The 20,089-nt window shown below is 36.6% G+C and overlaps 1 protein-coding gene across 1 annotated transcript; it reads right to left on the reverse strand.

The window, feature by feature from the left end:
• Positions 1–680: 680 nt before the first annotated feature.
• Positions 681–13,667, reverse strand: LOC120412401 (uncharacterized). Its single transcript, XM_039572859.2, has 6 exons — positions 12,906–13,667; positions 3,128–3,242; positions 2,899–3,069; positions 2,373–2,509; positions 1,535–2,318; positions 681–1,241 (listed from the first exon to the last, which is right to left on the reverse strand). Exons 1-6 carry the CDS (start codon positions 12,975–12,977, stop codon positions 1,213–1,215), a joined length of 1,308 nt encoding a protein of 435 aa, XP_039428793.1. The 5' UTR covers positions 12,978–13,667; the 3' UTR covers positions 681–1,212.
• Positions 13,668–20,089: the final 6,422 nt, after the last annotated feature.

Raw genomic sequence — 20,089 nt, forward strand, 5'->3', positions numbered from 1 at the left:
TTGCAAATTTGATTTTACATCGAAAAATGAAGTTGAAAAATTTTTGCGACCAATTTTCGATTTTTTGAAAAAATTAGTATTGATTAAAAAATTCATAACTCGTTCAAAGATTTTTTGCACAACCTGAAAATTTCTGAAAAGTTGGCATTTTATGTCCTCTAAAACATATCAAAAAATAAAAAAAATTAAAAATAGTGTTTTTTTGCAAATCAAGTTTTAGTGATAAAAAGTTAAATAAAAAAATCACCAAATTTTTTTTACCATGTATCATTTTTTTCCAGTGTAGTCCATATCCATACCTACAACTTTGCCGAAGACACCAAATCGATCCAAAAATTCCATCAAAAGATACAGATTTTTGAATTTTCACATATCATTTTTGTATGGACAGCTGCCAAATTTGTATGGAAAATTATATGGACAAACTAATGATGCAAAATGGCTTCTTTGGGCATACCGAAGCCACCAAAAAAGTTTCAGTCGGATTAAAAAATACAAAAAAAAATCGAATGACCGAAATCCTAGAGAACTGCTCATTCCCTCTATCACATCCGCGCAAATTATCGAACACGTTGTAAACCAAAGCGATAACCACCCCCATCGGCTTACCGTTTATCACCCAAATACATCGTCACAGTACAGGGCCTTTTCTTTCCGTTACAAAAATTCAAAAAGTCTAGTCCTCTCGAAAAAAAAATAATAGGGGAAATATGCCCATTTTAATCACTCTAAGCCGTTCGACCAATTGTCATCACTTTTGCCGTTTTCCGCTATTAAATCAACATTTTCAGATGAATCAACAATGGAGAGTTGCTTGCTCACTTTTAATTGAGCTATTTATTACTTTGGAACAGTCAAAAACACATTATGAAAGCTGTAATTCGTGATCAAAGTGCTGATAGGCCGATAATAGAAATAGGCTGAAAAAGGGTATAGTTCCCCTACCTTGTATTTGTTTTGCTGTTTATTAGGAAACCCTTGGAGCACCCGTTTAGCGCATGGCAAATCACACACTTATCCGTGCGCGCGACTTAACTGCTTCGATTTGCACTTATTTTGTCGTATTACTGTCGATCGATATTATATCCTTTATAATTAGTAGTTTTGAATAACTCACTGGTCTACAGTGGTTGTCCGGCTTTAACAGATTTATTTACACATGCTAACAAATAATTAATTTCAACTCTCACTCGATGGCGTCATTTCTTTGGTTCAATATCGGTACTCGGGTCCACTCCATTCTGAAATTATTGAAAATTTTGTTATTTTATTATTGCTTAATGGACCATTGAAATATTTCATTTACGAATGACAGTTTGTCACTGTTTAGTTTGACTTTGTCAAGCAAACGGGGGTACAAACTAGTGTCGAACCACCGAGGATTTTGTGCCTAATGTCTAATGAAATATATCAAGAAACTGCGTCGAGTGGTTCTAAATCTCATTATATTTTTTGAAACATTTCATCAGTCAGGTCAGGCAGCCGGTAACAACCGACGTTCCGCCTAAATGATCAAAATAATTTCAATACTTACTTCCTTCATCACTGGACCGATCTTCGGAGCCCGGTTTGCTCGTTGGCGTCCTGAACTCCTGCCCGCCAAAGTCCTTACTCTCGGTAAGCGTCGATGTTATCCGCTTGGGTTCTTCCCAATCACGTGCCGCCGGGAAGTACGACCTCGGCAGTTGACCGTGCTCTTCCGGCACTTTGGTCGAGTTCCGCGGGCTCATCTGGGGAGGTCCAGCCAGATACGAAAACGGCTGCGGATTACCGGGCAGGTACGAGAACCGTTTGTCCGTGTACGGGTTGAGCACGGTATTGCGCAGCGGACCTGGTGCTTCGTTCGACCGGTATACCGGCGGCTCCTGTTGGTCGTAGCCAACCTTAAGCGGTTCAACGGTTCGTCGGACTACGTTGTTGTTATTGTTGACTACCATCGTGGTGTTTGTCACCGGCGGTGGAGGTTCGCTGTACACTAACTGATCGTTAGGTTGCCTGGCGGGGTCGGTGTAACGAACCGCTGCCACCGTCCGAGTGTCCTCGACCATTTCGACTGGAGCCGTAGCCGCAGTTGCCGTCCGTGGGGACACCGAACTGTACGGTGGCGCCGGTTTGTTTTCCTCCCAGAGGCGACTGCCGACGCCGAGCATGACAAACGCCAACAGGAAGAAAATGAACCAAATGATGACGCCCTTGGAGGCGGTGATCCAGAAGATCAGTGGTGGAACAATCAAGAAGATGTCATCAATGTCTTTGAAGAAGGGCCTTACTACGTCTTGATTTCCGATTTCCAGCAGATTCAGCACGAAATCGAGTTCCTGAAAAAATGAAATTCTGAAATGTTGCAAACCTGGCAGTCTTATTGTACTTACAAAACTTTCTACAAAGTCTATCATGTAATACACAAGTCCAACGACGTCAAAAGCCAACACTAGGAACAAGACTACGACATACGGGTAGATCCCGAAAGCTATGCCGCATCTTCCCAAACAGGAAATGCATGCCGAGGCTGAAATGAACCAAAATAACTTATATTTTTCGTTTCAAAAACCTCAAAAACGTTTAAGGGATCATTTTCGTTGATTTTTGAAATATTTCATTCCACAATTTAAACATCACAGTTGTATTATTGAACTTGACATTTTGGTGGATTTCTTTGAAACGTTTCACCGGTAAGCATTCTCATGTCATGTCGGTGTAAAGGGAATGACACTTCTTCGCCAAATGTCAGCTTGAGATGTACCATTGAATTTGTGCGATGAAATGTTTCCAAAAAATCCACCAAAATTGTATGTTTAACCATTCGGCTCAGCTATTTATTAGACCGATACCACAGTTGAAACATTTCATGTCGATTCGCCAAAAACGGTCAGAATAACAATCCGGCTCTAAACTTACTCAGCAGGAACAAGCTGGTGATGAACCACAGCCCGTATATCACCAGCCCGACGATGCACAGGATGTAGGTCCGATGTCCGGCATCGCTCACATCCGGCACGTCGATTTGAAAGTCGGCGGGCACGTTCGCGATGCCCAGGTTGGTCAGATTAATCTTGCCGCATTCGGCGTCTGTAAACGGGGTGAAATTATGATTTTTGCACAATTGAATGAATTTTAGGTGGTTTACTTCGCAAATAATACACGTAAATTGCGTACTCCTCTATGGAATTGTTCATGGGTAGGACACAGTTGTGCGCTAGAACACCGGCTGTCGTGAAAAGTACGTAGCCCGCGGAAAAGAGCTGTAAAGAGAATAAAAGGAACGATTTTTACTCATATTTAAATTTTCATCGATTATTCTTGAAATTTCAAGAATCATTTTCATTTTAGCTCCCAAAATTGTAAATAAATCTGTGATATTTCATCAATGATAAATGAACCCAAATCATTTGACTCAAGTTTGATAAAGTGCCCTTCATCAACTGATCCATCACCCTAGCAGACGACTTTATGGCGACAATCCAATTGCAAAAAAAACTGTGAGGTCAAATCACAAAAAAAAATCGCGCTTCCCATGACAAACCGTGTTATCAGAGGTGCGCTAATCTGCGACATATAAGCCACATACGAGCTGAATAGACAGACATTTTGTCACAGATATCGTCAACCACCTGTCATGTTGTTGGTGACAAATTAGAGCCACCCCGTCGTGAAAGGTGTTCAACTTTTTCTCGGCACAATTATCTATGCAGGAATTCGAATGCGGCTAACCACGGGTTAAAATTGAAGATACTTTATAAGGCTCTCGATTTCGTCATCAGTGATAAAAAGTGTTTGAAGATAATATCCTTGCTCTACTATCTTGTTTGAATTAAGCGTGGTGCTATTGTACTGATAAGAATGAGAGAGAGGGTGTTACTATAGTGATTCATTTTCTGATAAATTCTTTTCCCGAATTTTTCAACAGACAAATGTGGATAAAAATTGATGAATAGTCGTTTTGTTCAATTTCAAAATGTTTTTAACCCCTTAAATAAACAAGATAAACTGTCAAATAATGTAGATGTCAACAAATGAGAGTTCATAAATTGCAGTTTTGAACAATCTTTTACGAAGAATTTAACATTACCCAGATAGTAAAAAAAACGTTTGCTTATTTCAATAAAAAACTAAACGCTTTAAATCCATTCCAATTCCGAGCGAAAATTTTCTTCGGGAAGCAATATCCGGTTATAAACATATATATGTTGTGATTGTATGATTTTCAGAGTTACGGATACAAAACTAATAAATATGATATCATTATTTATTATTTACATTTCTTTAATGATATAACCCGTAAGTCGGGTCTAGCTCATTTCCCCGAATGACATTTCCCCGAATGCCATTTCCCCGAAAATCATTTCCCCTAATTGGTCACATCCCCGAATACCACTTCCCCTAATCATCCACATCCCCGAATGCCATTTCCCCGAATATCATTTCCCCTAATCGGCTATATCCCCGAATGCCATTTCCCCTAATCGGCCATTTCCCCGAATGCCATTTCCCCGAAGTGACACTTACGCCAATTGCCGTTAATTTAAATTTAAAATTACCCGAATTTGCATATCCCCTAATCATCATTTTCGCTAAAGCCTTTTTCCATGACTAACAGTTATTTTCTTTCTCAATTTTACGAACAAACAGCTTTTTCGGGTATGCTGTTGATTAAATGTTGTAAATTGGGTAGTAAAGCCCTTTGTCAATTTTTATGAACAACGGTAAGAAACACGATTAAAAACAATTTCTGATAACTTTTTTTTCTTCATTTTTATGCAAAAAAAAAGTTATTGACAAGACAACATTTTTTCGATGGATCAACTATGGCCCCCCTGGATCGAGCTGTCAAGTAGGAGCTTTTCTGCCAAGAAGGGCCGTGAAGTGAATTTTTAGAAATTGAATTAAAAATCCATTTTAAATCCTTTGCGATCGTTCAAAGGGTCATTGTACTTAGTAAAGCTTATTTTTCTTGTGAACAATAATATCACAAATTTAAGCTTAATTTTAGGACCCAATTACTAAATTTTTTGTTGTTCAATTAACATTTGTGTTCAACTGCATGATTAGATGTTGTTTTTGAGAAATTTGCAAGGATTTTTTTTCGAATTTTATTCAAAAATGCAAAAAATCGAACAAATAGTTACATAAGGCTGGTACAAATTTTTGTTGATTATACTTTTCGCCAAATCCCAAACCAGCAATGTGAATAAAATGATCAGTGTGAACTGGGTTCTACTGATACGGGGTACTACGAAAATCGCACGGTATGTTTTTGAATCATAAAAAATAACAAAACTTCTATTGCATTGGGTAATTCTCTACCAACTCACACGAAATCGGGAAAAGTTGCCCCGACCCCTCTTCGATTTGCGTGAAACTTTGTCCTAATGGGTAACTTTTGTCCCTGATCACGAATCCGAGGTCCGTTTTTCAATATCTCGTGACGGAGGGGCGGTACGACCCCTTCCATTTTTGAACATGCGAAAAAAGAGGTGTTTTTCAATAATTTGCAGCCTGAAACGGTGATGAGATAGAAATTTGGTGTCAAAGGGACTTTTATGTAAAATTAGACGCCCGATTTGATGGCGTACCCAGAATTCCGAAAAAACCTATTTTTCATCGAAAAAAACACTAAAAAAGTTTTAAAAATTCTCCAATTTTCCGTTACTTGACTGTTAAAAATTTTGGAACATGTCATTTTATGGGAAATTTAATGTAGTTTTCGAATCAACATTGACCCAGAAGGGTCATTTTTTCATTTAGAACAAAATTTTTCATTTTAAAATTTCGTGTTTTTTCTAACTTTGCAGGGTTATTTTTTAGAGTGTAACAATGTTCTACAAAGTTGTAGAGCAGACAATTACACAAATTTTGATATACAGACATAAGGGGTTTGCTTATAAACATCACGAGTTATCGCGATTTTACGAAAAAAAGTTTTGAAAAAGTTACTTTTTGCGTTTCTCTTTGTTTCGTCGTCCGTGTCTGTCGCGGGTGACCATGAACGGCCATGATCGATGACGACCAACTTTTTCAAAACTTTTTTCCGTAAAATTGCGATAACTCGGGATGTTTATCAGCAAACCCCTTTTGTCTATATATCAAAATTTTTGTAATTGTCTGCTCTACAACTTTGTAGAACATTGTTACACTCTAAAAAATAACCCTGCAAAGTTAGAAAAAACACGAAATTTTAAAATGAAAAAAATTGTTCTAAATGAAAAAATGACCCTTCTGGGTCAATGTAGATTCGAAAAGTACATTAAATTTCCCATAAAATGACATGTTCCAAAAAATTTTACAGTCGAGTAACGGAAAATGGGAGAATTTTTAAAACTTTTTTAGTGTTTTTTTCGATGAAAAATACGTATTTTCGGAATTCTGAGTACGCCATAAAATCGGGCGTCTAATTTTACATAAAAGTCCTTTTGACACCAAATTTCTATCTCATCACCGTTTCAGGCTGCAAATTATTGAAAAACACCTCTTTTTTCGCATGTTCAAAAATGGAAGGGGTCGTACCGCCCCTCCGTCACGAGATATCGAAAAACGGACCTCGGTTTCGTGATCAGGGACAAAAGTTACCCCTAAGGACAAAGTTTCACGCAAATCGAAGAGGGGTCGGGGCAACTGCTGTGTGAGTTGGCGGAGAATTACCCATTATTATTATCATGTCTATAAGAAAAAGGTATTTGTTTTGAGAATATATAAAAAAAAACTGTAACAATATTCATTGTATTTGAATGAATAGTACCAAACCTTCTAACACCACTTCCCCCCTAAAATGCTACGTCTATTCTGAGTGAAGCCAAAAAGAAAGTTGATCATTCAAGGCCAATACGAACCTTTCAAGAAATATTATATGTAGTTTGATGTGATAAAAAGTGCCATCATTTTTTTTTCTTACAGAGCTGTCGATCTTCTAGATATCAATAATTCTCCATCTATCGATGAATTCTTCAGTCCCTGTTTGCTTTAAAAATCTCTTCCGGTTGTCAATAATTTCAGTTTTCATGGCTTGCACAGACATTTTGCTCGGCGAAACGAAGCTTTAAAGGGTGTTTGAAATTTGTGTGTTTTTGTTTGATGGACGTTGCCATGATTCTCTCCCATAGCTGGGTATCAAGAAAAAAATATTTTCAATCGAGTCTTCATTTTGCATCGTTCTGTAATCTGATGATTCTCTTCCTCGACGGTCCCTTGGATATTGACAAGCAGAGAGTCGACTGTAAAATGCGATTTCCCCGAACGCGGTCAAGCCGAAATGCCCGGTGCCCAGGAGCGCGCGCGCTCCGGGGCACCGGGCATTTCGGCTTGACCGCGTTTGGGGAAATGGCGTTCAGGGAAATGACTATTCAGGGATATGACTAATCGGGTAAGTGGCATTCGGGATTGTGGCCCATTCGGGAAAATGGAATTCGGGAATGTGGACGATTAGGGGAAATGGGAAATTCGGGTAAATGGAATTCGGGGAAATGACTATTACGGGAAGTGTCTTTTCGGGGAAGTGGCATTCGGGGAAATGTCCCTTCGGTAATATGGGTTTCGGGGAAATGTCATAGATTCCGTAAGTCCTATGCCACGAAAATTTCACTGATTAATTTTTCGTAATACTTCGTAAAACAATAATCCGCCTTGGTATTTTTCCAAAATTACATACATTTTTGATACAAAAAAAATATTTTTTTTGGCTTGCTCCTCATCATTTTCAACATGGCTGCTTTTTTCAGTCGAATCGAAGCTCTGCAAATATGGCGAAATAACTCAAAACTATATTTCTTCGAATAAAACTGCTTTAAATGTTTTGAACCTTGTAATGTTCTTGTTAAAAACTACACAAGAGTATCAGGACGGGAGAAGCTCTTATTTGAGAATACACATAGGCTTCATCCATAAAGTACGTCATGATGATTTGGTGAAAAATGTAATAAATATGATTTGCCTTTATTAAAACTGACTTCATAAGAATCTAAAGCATTAGCCTTGTTACTTGGGATAGTTCCATCCGTAATAAATTATATTGCCAGTCTAAATAAATATAGTTTTAAATGAAGACAGCATTGTTTTAATAATTTGATGATCAACACTTGATTGTCACCTTACACTGAATATAATAAACGATTTATTATTTTTTTTTAAATGCTTTAAAACAGCTGAGCAGTTCTCTACGGAATCGGTCTTTTTTCTTTAATTTTAATTTTTGTATTTTTTAATCCGGCTGAAACTTTTTTGGTGCCTTCGGTATGCCCAAAGAAGCCATTTTGCATCATTAGTTTGTCTATACAAAAAGGATATGTGAAAATTCAAAAATCTGTATCTTTTGAAGGAATTGCCGAGCTTCCGTGGCCGTGGGGTTACGGGTTTCGCCTTGTAAGCGGAGGGTGATGGGTTCGATTCCTGTCTGGCTCGGCAAAGTCAGATCCCTTCAAAGAGTAAATCTGCTCACTGGGAATACTGACCGGTAGGGGATGGGTTTCGACTAACGGCGTGCTGGATTTCCAATCCAGAGGTCGTGAGTTCAATTCTCGTACCGGGATGATGAAAAAAAAATAAAAAAAAAATTTTGATCGATTTGGTGTCTTGGGCAAAGTTGTAGGTATGGATATGGACTACACTGAAAAAAATGATACACGGTAAAACAAAATTTGGTGATTTTTTATTTAACTTTTTGTCACTAAAACTTGATTTGCAAAAAAAAACACTATTTTTATTTTTTTTATTTTTTGATATGTTTTAGAGGACATCAAATGCCAACTTTTCTGAAATTTCCAGAATGGGCAAAAAATCTTTGACCGAGTTATGATTTTTTGAATCAATACAGATTTTTTCAAAAAATCGAAATATTGGTCGCAAAAATTTTTCAACTTCATTTTTCGATGTAAAATCGAATTTGCAATCAAAAAGTGTTTTTGTGAATTTTTGATAAAGTGCACCGTTTTCAAGTTATAACCATTTTTAGGTAACTTTTTTCAGTTTTTCATTTTTTTTAAATTAGTTCCCATGTTTCTAATGTCGATATCTCAGCAACTAATGGTCCGATTTACAATGTTAAAATATGAAACATTCGTGAAATTTTCCGATCTTTTCGAAAAAAATATTTTTTTTAAATCTAACATTTTTTAAAGCTAACATTTTAAAAGACCAAAAATTAGAAACTGGTGGGTTGTTTGGGTGAGACTTAGAAAACATCAATTTTCTTGATTTTACACGTTTGCATGGCAATATCTGAGCAACTAAGGGTCGTATCAACAAACTCCGAAAAAGCAAAATATAGAGAATTTTCTCAGCTTTTCAAAATTATTTTTTTCAAAGGTGGGCAAACGTGGGCAATAATTTAAAAAAAATGAAAAACTGCGACTATTTTCAAAAAAGTTACCTAAAAATGGTTATAACTTGAAAACGGTGCACTTTATCAAAAATTCACAAAAACACTTTTTGATTGCAAATTCGATTTTACATCGAAAAATTAAGTTGAAAATTTTTTGCGACCAATATTTCGAATTTTTGAAAAAATCTGTATAGATTCAAAAAATCATAACTCGGTCAAAGATTTTTTGCCCATTCTGGAAATTTCTGAAAAGTTGGCATTTGATGTCCTCTAAAACATATCAAAAAATTAAAAATAGTGTTTTTTTTGCAAATCAAGTTTTAGTGACAAAAAGTTAAATAAAAAATCACCAATTTTTTTTTTACCGTATATCATTTTTTTTCAGTGTAGTCCATATCCATACCTACAACTTTGCTGAAGACACCAAATCGATCAAAAAATTCCTTCAAAAGATACAGATTTTTGAATTTTCACATATCATTTTTGTATGGACAGCTGCCAAATTTGTATGGAAAATTATGTGGACAAACTAATGATGCAAAATGGCTTCTTTGGGCATAGCGAAGGCACCAAAAAAGTTTCAGCCGGATTAAAAAATACAGAATTAATCGAATGACCGAAATCTCAGAGAATTGCTCAGCTTCTATATAGCTTTAAATGCATACTCTGTTAGGTTCATCACCCCATATTTATAGCATTTAAATTCCTCATTACACTGATGCCTCTGTGCTCTCTTGTGCTAAGCATGCTGGTTTTCCTATTTAGTTAGCCTAAGAGAGAAGCATTCGATGTATTGAACTTTTCAAGAACAAAAAAAAATAAAATAAATAAAATTTCTGACACAAACTGAAACATGTTTTGTGCAATTGTAAAAAAAGTATAAATCATTATTTGAATTTGATCTTTGAACATTTTATTTGAAATCAAAATTTTAATGGCTATACAGTCCAGACTCAATTATCCGAAAGCCTTGGAAAAATTTCAATTTAGATTATCGAATCTTCGGAACAACTTTCCCTAAGAGACCAGGTCGATTCGTTCAACCCCCATCGAGCTCAACGGCAATACATCCGGGGTTTTCGGAACCAACGGTTTTCCCCAGAAAGCATCAAATTTTCCTTAGCATGCTATGAATGCTTGATGAACAACGCGACGCCACATGTCAAACAGCTACCACGTGATTGTAAAATTTGCACCATAACAGTTTTTTTTTTCTTATTTGGAGGTTTAGAATACAGCTAAATAGTAACAGGATCACCATAAATGATAATTCTATAGTTCAAAAAGTAATAAAAAGTCATTTTTCATAGGCGATGCTAGTCCACGTGGTAGCTGTTTGACATGTGGCGTCGCGTTGTTCATCAAGCATTCATAGCATGCTAAGGAAAATTTGATGCTTTCTGGGGAAAACCGTTGGTTCCGAAAACCCCGGATGTATTGCCGTTGAGCTCGATGGGGGTTGAACGAATCGACCTGGTCTCTTAGGGAAAGTTGTTCTCCAGACGATTCCGCTCATTTCTGGCCATCCTAGAAGTTTCTACATGTTTTCCCCAGGCCTGTAGGAGCGAATGAACGAAAATTCAAAATTTCCCATAGTAAATCCCATGTAAACTTGAACTCGCTTGAGACAAGCCAGTTTTCAACCAAATGAGCTGAAATTTGGCGTGAGAGTCCCTATGGGTATGCCCTACAAGGGGAACCACACCAGAACTTGATCTGAGAACTTTTCAAATTCCGTACCCACCCTAATGATTATAGCCTTACCTCAGTGAGGAAGACAAAAAAGCCGAAAGCATCAAAGACAACGAGTAAATGAAAAAACGGTGCTTAATCCACCTTTAGGTGGTTGGTGCCTTCCTCACATTCATAAAGTGAATACATTCAGTAAAAATAGCAACATTCCCCCTTGACATGTTTAACAAATCAACTTTATTACTCATTTCTTTTGATAGGGTTCGCAGACCTTCAATATTTCTGGCTCATCGGCAAGGTCTGATAAAAAACCTATTCAACGATAGTTCGCATGGAAGATTCAGACAATATTTCTATCAAAATAGCTGAGATCCGGCCTCCAAAAAGTGTATAAATAACACTTAAGTGCTAATAACTTTTGATAGGGTTGTCAGATCCTTGATGTTCTAGGCTCATTTGGAAGGTATTTCGATTATCTAACTAACGACAGGTCGCATAATGGACCCGGACATCATTTTCATTGAAATATCTGAGCTCCGGCCTCCATAAAGTGTAAAAATAACACTTAAGTGCTAATAACTTTTGATAGGGTTGTCAGATCTTCAATGTTTTGGGCTCATTGGAAAGGTCTTTTTAATACATTTCTGAAAATGTATAACATGACAGGTTTTCTGGCAAAAACCACCCTTTTTACAATCTTCCGGAAATACGCCAAAATCGTTTTTTAAGCATAACTTTTGAAGTACTTAACTAAACTTACTGATTTTAAATAGAGACCTATGGGACCCCAAGACGGATCGAAAGAGACTAATACGGTCGAAATTCGTTCATTTAGTCCGGAGATAATCGAGTGACACTTTTTTGTCCACCCACCTAACCCGCCAACCGCCAACCCGGAACAATGCCGGTGTCGAAACTGTCCACCAATTCTTGTAAAACATATTTGACAAACAGCAAACCGCCAACCCGGAACAGTGCCGGTGTCCGAACTGTCTCATCATCCATTTGATAACCTGGAACAACACCGGTGGCCAGATTGTCCAAGGAAAAGATTTTGCTATCGTTGAAAACTTACAAAACACTGCTGGCCAAAACCGTAGCCCATGCTTGTCTATAAATAAATGTTCTAAAAATAACTTTGTAAATATGACTAGAAAAAGTCAAAGCACCATCGATTAAAAACCAAAGATATCTTGAACTTACGCCAGTTAGCCCGTTTCACCCCACACAGTAAAGCCCCTTCAAAAGCCACCATCTAAAAGTATCTGTATCTTTAAAGGGTCACTTCCTAGCATGTTGGTATGTTCTACAAAGTTGTTCCCCAGTTCAAAACCTATCTCCTACTATAAGAATCAAGTCATTTCATCGATTTATAAAAAAAAATCCTAATACAATGTAAAAAAAGATAGTTTCCCATGGAAAATAAATCAAAATCCCATATAAATTTCAAATTAAAACTGGAGCTCCTAGACCTTACCAAATGGGCTCAAATTTTCAGGAGTGCTTCTGGGGACATAAAAGAACGAAATTCCGGTTGATGCAAGAAAAAATAACAACTTTTGTCTTTTTCATAGAAACGTGAACCACGCTAACCTACACACATCCACACAGACATTTGCTCAGGGCATGATTCTGAGTCGATTTGTATACGTGAAGGTGGGTCTACGAGGTTAAATTAATAAGTTCATTTTCGAGTGATTTTATAGCCTTCCCGCAGTAAGGTGAGGAAGGCAAAACTTTTGAAGATCGAATTATTCAAGTGAATGGTTTTCAATTCAAAAGTTCACTTCACAAATTTCACTGCCTTGTTTCATTGATCAGCAAAAACTAAGCTTACGACATCGTTTTCCAACTGATGGTGGTCAGCAAAACCAACCGCGTTTACATGAATCAATTTCCTTACCAGTGACAACAATCCAACCAGCACGATGGTGGCCCTCGGGCCCATCCCGCACAAGGTACAGTTAAACACCATTTCGTGTCGTCACTTTCAAACTTCTTCCGGTGTGGTGACGTTCAACGCACACACTTTTAATCACTTGCTCGTTGAGTCGCTGCTCACTTTCGTCGATTTTCTCGTGATTATCACTTGCGTTTTTCACATTCTCCCGCCAACCATCAGCTGGCTCTGGATCACGACAACTGACTAACTCGCAAGACTTCCAGAATGGCACATAAAACAACCCCGGTTTGGCACCGATATCTCACACGCAGTATCTTTGGCGAGTCTTTTTTTATATTTCACGGTTGATTAGAGCCAGGAAAAAACCCTCCAGCAGCAACTTGTGGACTGTAATCAATCTGAGTTGAGTTTTTTTTTTCGCGTGCGATAAACGCTTATTTTTATGTGTTCTGTCTCACGAGCTCGAGCTCTTATCAGCTCGTATCGAAATCTGCCATCTTTTCTTCGCACTGACTAATCGAGTGGGTCAACCATTTTTCCTAAAATTTATTGTTTTTCGGACGGTTTTCGACTCGTTAAGCTCCCCCCATTCCGTCCTAAACCATTGTCGTCTACATGTTTTATTTATTTCGATAATTTTTTTTTTCTCGGACGCGCGATTAGCCCCCGATAACCGTGATAAGGTCGCGATTTAGAAAGAGCTGCACGCGCAATTTTGCAGACCGTAAACCTTGCCCAGCCGGGTGGTTAAGTACAACTGATTGTACCTGCGAAGGTGCGCGCGCGCGCGCAAGTGTTTTCCCCCTTCAACTTCACCCATGCCACCATGCTTCTGAGGTATCTCGGAGTGTCGTCTCCCTTCTTTGTTGGAGTGGACAGCCAGCTGGAGACACATTGCGTCCTCGCGCGAGAGGTAAGCTGATATCACTGTGTGAATCTTCTGTTTGCTTAGCAGTACCGTGAGGTCGGAGGACTTTGAACGTTTATAATTTCTCTACAGTTTATTTACATCTGTTTTTGTATCGTTTTTAAAAGTTGCTTTCAAAATTACAGTTGAAAAATGCGATTTAGATAACATGTATTCTAAAAATACAATTTCACCTGAGCAATTTAACATTATTGGAATGACATTCGCATGAATGCCGAAAAAAAACTAAATTTCAAGCATGATGTTCGAAAATTTGAAACAAAAAGTACCAGTATGCTTTAGGGCCAATACGCACCTCTCAAGAAAAGGGGTCAAGAAAGAGCTTTACGAACAGCAGAACAAAGGAGAGGGAACGATTTCTTGGGGATTTCCTTCACCCTCTCTGGCTTGCTTCTGCTGCCGATGCAGCCCGTTTGAAATTTTTCTTGACCGGTTTCTTCAGAAGTGCGTATACCGCTTTAAGCATGATCCAGTTATGCTACTTTTAAATTATCGCAAAATATCAATAAAGCCGTTACAATATTTTCCAAACCTTATGTCACCCATAAAAGTCTCCGTACAATTTTGGCAGCTGTTCATACGAAAATGGTTCATAAATATTCGAAAATCTGTAACATTTCAAGGAATTTTTTGATTGATTGAAGACACCAAGTCTTCGGCATAGTTTTAGGTATTGATATGAACTATTTAAAACAAATAGGCCCACGTTTTTTTTTTCACAAAATATCATTTTTTCCAAAATCAGTATTTTTTAATTTGGTATTTTTTATATGTTTAAGGGGACAAAAACCCGCATTTTTAAGCCATTTAGAAGTATGGACCAAAATTGTCAACGAGTTATGATTTTTTTAAATAATGATTTATGTAAAAAATTAAATCATGGAGGGGAAATATACCCTTTCTAATCAAACACCTATCTTCGTCATATGGAGAGTTTGATGCTCGAGTAAAGCTCCAAAAATACTAGTTAGGCTATAAACTTACCAGCAACAGCACCGCCTCGAGTAAGCAAGGAAATTTTTGCCATTTACTGGCCAAAAAGATCAAATTTAATGCACTTTTGATCATAATTTCTATTTTGCGAGACCATAACTCATCATTTTGGTGGCATGCACATCCACACGCAAGATCAGAGGTTAACTGCTTACCCAAGTAGCACTCATAACTTGTCGACTGTTGAATAACAGTTAGACAATTGTTTTTGATAAACATACGAGAAAAAATCTGAACATAACTTAAATAACAGTTTGTTTCACTGCTTGTATAACTGACTTATGTAACAATCGTGTTTAGTGCCACAAAAGTGTTAAAACACAGTCAACTTCACTCTTTTCCAACTTTAAAACACAACATATGAAAAAATCTCACCTATTTGGGAGGTTTAGAATTCGCTCCCAACTCCATCCAATTTGCTGATTTACACTGTTTAAACAACTTATTTTGGAACACTTTCGATAGAAACTTGCTTGTTCACTTCCGTTTGAGGTATTTATCACTTCATTTCAGTCGAAAACGCTTTTTATGAGCTGTAATTAACCGTCAAAATGCTGATATGCCAAGATGCTGTTCCCTCATCTGCAATGTTTTCCTCGAAAACAGTTTGTTGAATAAGAATAATATTTCACTGTTTGTTTCACTGCTTATCTAACATTGTCATGTGACGGCATCTTCTGAAAAATGGGCGTGGCCAACCATTCTATAAATAACCTTAGGTTTTCTCGCTTTGTTACATAAATGTGATCGGAGAATAGGTTATATAACTGATAATCAACAAACATATTCAACTTGACATTGCGTGTTGTTAGGTGGTGTAAATTTGCACGAGAGGTATTTAGAGTTTCAATAATGTTTATTTATCGAAGATTGCAATAATTTTAATTGTTGACCGATTATTTATAAAAATATCGCCGGTTAAAGCTACAAAAAAAATATCAGCTTACGGAGTTCATGATAGAGAAAACAGCAAATTAAAATCACACCAATTTTCAATGTTACTCCATGGTACGGTAATCGAAATGACAGTTGAAACGGTTTGTTATAACAAAGTTACATAATGGAGTTATAAAAACTGACTTGAAACAAACTTATATAACTTAATTCCCAATGACAGCATTTTCTTGTGTTAAGTTGTATAGCTCACTGCTGTATAACAAAGCTGACAGCAGCCTTCTTATTGACGTTTAGGCCAGCTTGTTTACTATGAAGCCTCGTGGAGAGATGTGGAAGCGCGCCTGGACCTGCCGTGGAGATAACAACAAATCGTCGAAGTCATCGGATCGAATCTTGGGAAAGACGAAGTACATCAAAAAAGGAAAATCTAAAAGTTCGCCATGAAGAGGGTTACACAAGAGTCACAGATAGAGAGCGCGAAAGGATTGTTTTTTTTTCATACAATTTCAATTTTTTTTTCTAGATAAATCGGGCAGAAACAAGCGTACCAAAATAGTCAGAGATACTATTCATATTGGCTTCGTCGTTGATTGAAATTCTAATAAGAACTGTTTGTTTACATGTAAGTTGGGTAACGGTTAGACAACTGTTTTCAATCTATCTTTCCTTTTCAGTGTGCGCTTTGATTTGACAGCACAACCGTAAACCACGCCCCCTTTTTTCGTAGAATCTCTTGTTAGCTAGCACAGTGTTGTCAAATACATTTGTACAACTTACTCTGATAACTTGCATCTAATTCTGGCAAGTTATACAACAGAAAAAAGTGCGCTTTTTCCAATGCACAGGAGTTGTAGAACAAGTTGTGGTAACGAGGCCGTTCGGTTATACAACCAGTTGGGAAATACGTTTATCTGACAAAGTGTGTTGCTTGGGTAACGAAAGTCGTCATCAATATCTTTTTACTTGCGCTAACGATTTCAAACCGCTTAAGATATAAAATTGCTTCCAACTACCGGCAGCATGTTCCTTTGACCATTATTTACTCACGCACTTGAAAAATAAACCCGAAAAATGTAAATAATTAGCAAGAACCACCAAAAAAACAAACGCGCCAAGTCGTTTGACGTTTGAATTTAGAATACCCATTCCAATCGAAGGCTGAAAAAAACCGAGCGAGAAGCGAAGGCAAATAAAGAACAAAGGGTGGCCACCAACACCACCAACATGCTGGTGCAGCGCCTGTTGGAGAGAGCAAGTGCTGCCAGGAAACTTTCGCTATAAATGCTACTTTTCGTGAGTGTTCGCTTAAAATTTCATCAATTTTGGCAGCACTAAGCAGACCCAAAAGAGCGCTGGAAGAAAAAAAGAACTAAGCTGAAAAAAGAAAAATGGGCGTGGCCAAATGCACTCGACTGATTAGAATGCATTTTTGAAATATTTTTTTTTTTAATTGCTTGTAAAAGGAATAGCATAACTTTTAATAATAAACAAAGCAAATAAACAGAAATGTTCACAAAATCATTCAAACACGACCGCTTATTAGGCTTAAAATGGGCATATTTCCCCTACCTCAATTTTTTAACCTAATTTGTTATGTGAAATCGAAAGTACCTTATTTTTTTTGGATTTAGTGCACCGTTTTCAAAATATAGCCATTCAAAGTTATTTTTTTCCGAAAAATTCCGTTTTTTTTAATTTTTTAAATAGTGTCCTTTTCCATTCCTAATTTTTTTTAAGTTCAGAAAATTTGCTATAAAATTGTCTGAGAGACAAAAGATTGGAGCTCTAGTTTCTCAGATACATCGGCTTAAAGAAAAAGAAACAGGGACATTGAAGTTTTTTAAGTCTCACCCAAACAACCCTCCAATTTCTAATGTCGATATCTCAGCAACTAATGGTCCGATTTTCAATGTTAAAAAATGAAATGTTTGTGAAATTTTCCGATCATCTTGAAAAAAAAATCATTTTTTTAGAATCAAGACTAACGTTTCAAAAGGTCTGAACATTCAATATCACGCCCTTTTGAAATGTTAGTCTTAGTTTTTTTAAATATTGTTTTCGAAAATATTGGAAAATTTCGCGAATGTTTCATTTTTTAGCATTGAAAATCAGACCATTAGTTTCTGGAATATAGACATTAGAAATTGAAGGGTTGTTTGGGTAAGACACAGAAAACTTCAATTTTCCTGTTTCTTTTTCTTTACGCCGCTGTATCTCAGCAACCAACGGTCCAACCTTTAATGTTTCTTAGACGAAATTGTAGGTATTTAAGCATTTAAATTAAAACCATTGTAAAGGACCATCCATAAACCACGTGGACACTTTTTTGGGAATCTGTAACCCCCCCCCCCCCCTCTCGTGGACAATTGTCCATACAAAAATACTTTATTGTATGGATCGTGGACAATCACCATATCCCCCCCCCCCTAAAGGATGGTCCTTTACAATGGTTTTAATTTAAATGTTTAAATATTTTTTTTTTTATTTCCCCGACTTTGGTCAGAGTCGAGGGACGTAAACTTTAAAAATTATTTGCAACGGCCTAAGTCCTAAGGGCAAAAAAAAATAGTATAAAAAATGAAATCACAAGCCATGGTAATAACAGTTGAATAAAAAGTGTTTTAAATTGCATTTTACACCTGAGGTTCACCCACAAAAGTCTCAATACAATTTTGGCAGCTGTTCATACAAAAATTGTACGAAAACTAGTACGAAAATATTCGATTTTTAAGCAAACAAAACCCCGCATCTTTTAGGCCATTCAGAAGTATGGACCAAAATTTTGCAGACGAGTTATGGTTTTTTTAAAGTTAGTTTTGTAAAAATTAAACTTGTACCGTAAAACGGGGTGACTTTGATAGCCGGGGTGACTTTGATAGGTTTGCGATTTTTCCGCAAAATGAAGAGTACAATTAAAAAACATAAGGAATGGTTAAGAAACATACTGACCGTGGTAGAGAAGTGTTCAAAGTACCTCAAGAAGAACTTTTCATAAAATTTTGACAAGTTTAAAAAGTTAGTTAACTATAGTTAAGAAAATGTTGATGAAAGTCATTATTTTAAACTTCTCAAAGTGTCATGATTTTCTCAATGAACATGATTTTTAATCGGAAAACGGAATGCATTTTCGGATTCTTTGGACAATTTTCCACTAGTAGAAGGTTAAATAAGTTTGTAAATAATAAATAATATGTGTTTTTGAAACACAATTCAAAAAAATCTCCAAATTTATAGGCAATTTCAGTTAAACAAATTTCATGTAAAATGTGAAAACTTGTGATTCGTGCTTCGAATTCAGCTTAAAATGCAATATAAATCGATAATTTTATAAACAAAACTAGTTTTAACAAATTTCAGGCAAAATTCCGACTTTTTAACAATTTTACCTAAAATTTATATGTTTTTTGCTTAAAAGTTTATAAATTTAGTTACCTAAATATAAACATTGATTTTTGTTTCTTAAAAACTATATCAGCTACTTTAGTGATGGTATATTTAGCGTACAAATAAAGTTTGAACATCTTAAATATGATTTTAACAAGAAAAACTATGGCTATCAAAGTCACCCCGGAATTAAAACGAAGAATTTTTAACATAACTATTTTTCTAAACATTATTGAAAAAACTTTTTTCCAAAATAGTGCATGGACTTTGTGTGGTCTACCCCAGTACATGTTTAAAAATAATAATCTTGAGAAAAACCTTACCTGTTGGAAAATATTCTAAAAACAAATTGAAATCCTATCAAAGTCACCCCGGTTTACGGTACTTAAATTTTGTTGACCGTATTTTTTAAACGAAAAATTGAATTTGCAATCAAAAAGTACTTTACATTTTTTTTGTTTAAGTGCACCGTTCTCAAAATATAGCCATGCAAAATTAAATTTGCTCCGATAGTTTTTTTATTTCTTTAAATAGTGTCCATTCCTGAAAATATTTTTTTCGAACCCAAAACTGGCAGCGCTAGTCCGAGAGAATGATGGTCTCGAGTCGAGAGAATAGTGGTACCATTCACGGACGCAGAGAACACAGCTCGAGATGGGCGATAGAACTATTCTCTCGAGGTTCATTTGCAAAAAAAAGTTCATCCGTCAAACAAAAAACCAAAAGTGTCGACAACGGGAATCGAACCAGAGACCTTTGACAAACCAATCCAATGACTTAGCTGCCTCGGCCACCACAGCTTGGTGACCATGGAGAAGTCAGAAGTCGATGTATGACACTTGTTGGAGATTTATTGATTCAACTAACGAATGAACTCATTTGTTATGATGGTGTGAGTTGGTACCATTATTCTATCGATTTTGGCACTGATCCCTCAATAAATTTTGAGAGAACGATTATCTCGACTGTGAATTTTGGGTGT

Source organism: Culex pipiens, chromosome 3 (genome assembly GCF_016801865.2).
Source record: "Culex pipiens pallens isolate TS chromosome 3, TS_CPP_V2, whole genome shotgun sequence".
NCBI lineage: Eukaryota > Metazoa > Arthropoda > Insecta > Diptera > Culicidae > Culex > Culex pipiens.

Bases quoted from the DNA above. Each gene is read 5' to 3' on its own strand.
- LOC120412401 (XM_039572859.2), bottom strand. From the start codon at position 12,977: ATGGTGTTTAACTGTACCTTGTGCGGGATGGGCCCGAGGGCCACCATC. The intron at 3,243-12,905 runs GTAAGGAAATTG...TTCTCTTTACAG, and splicing joins TGGTTGGATTGTTGTCACTG to CTCTTTTCCGCGGGCTACGT. The intron at 1,242-1,534 runs GTAAGTATTGAA...CAATAATTTCAG, and splicing joins TCGGTCCAGTGATGAAGGAA to AATGGAGTGGACCCGAGTAC.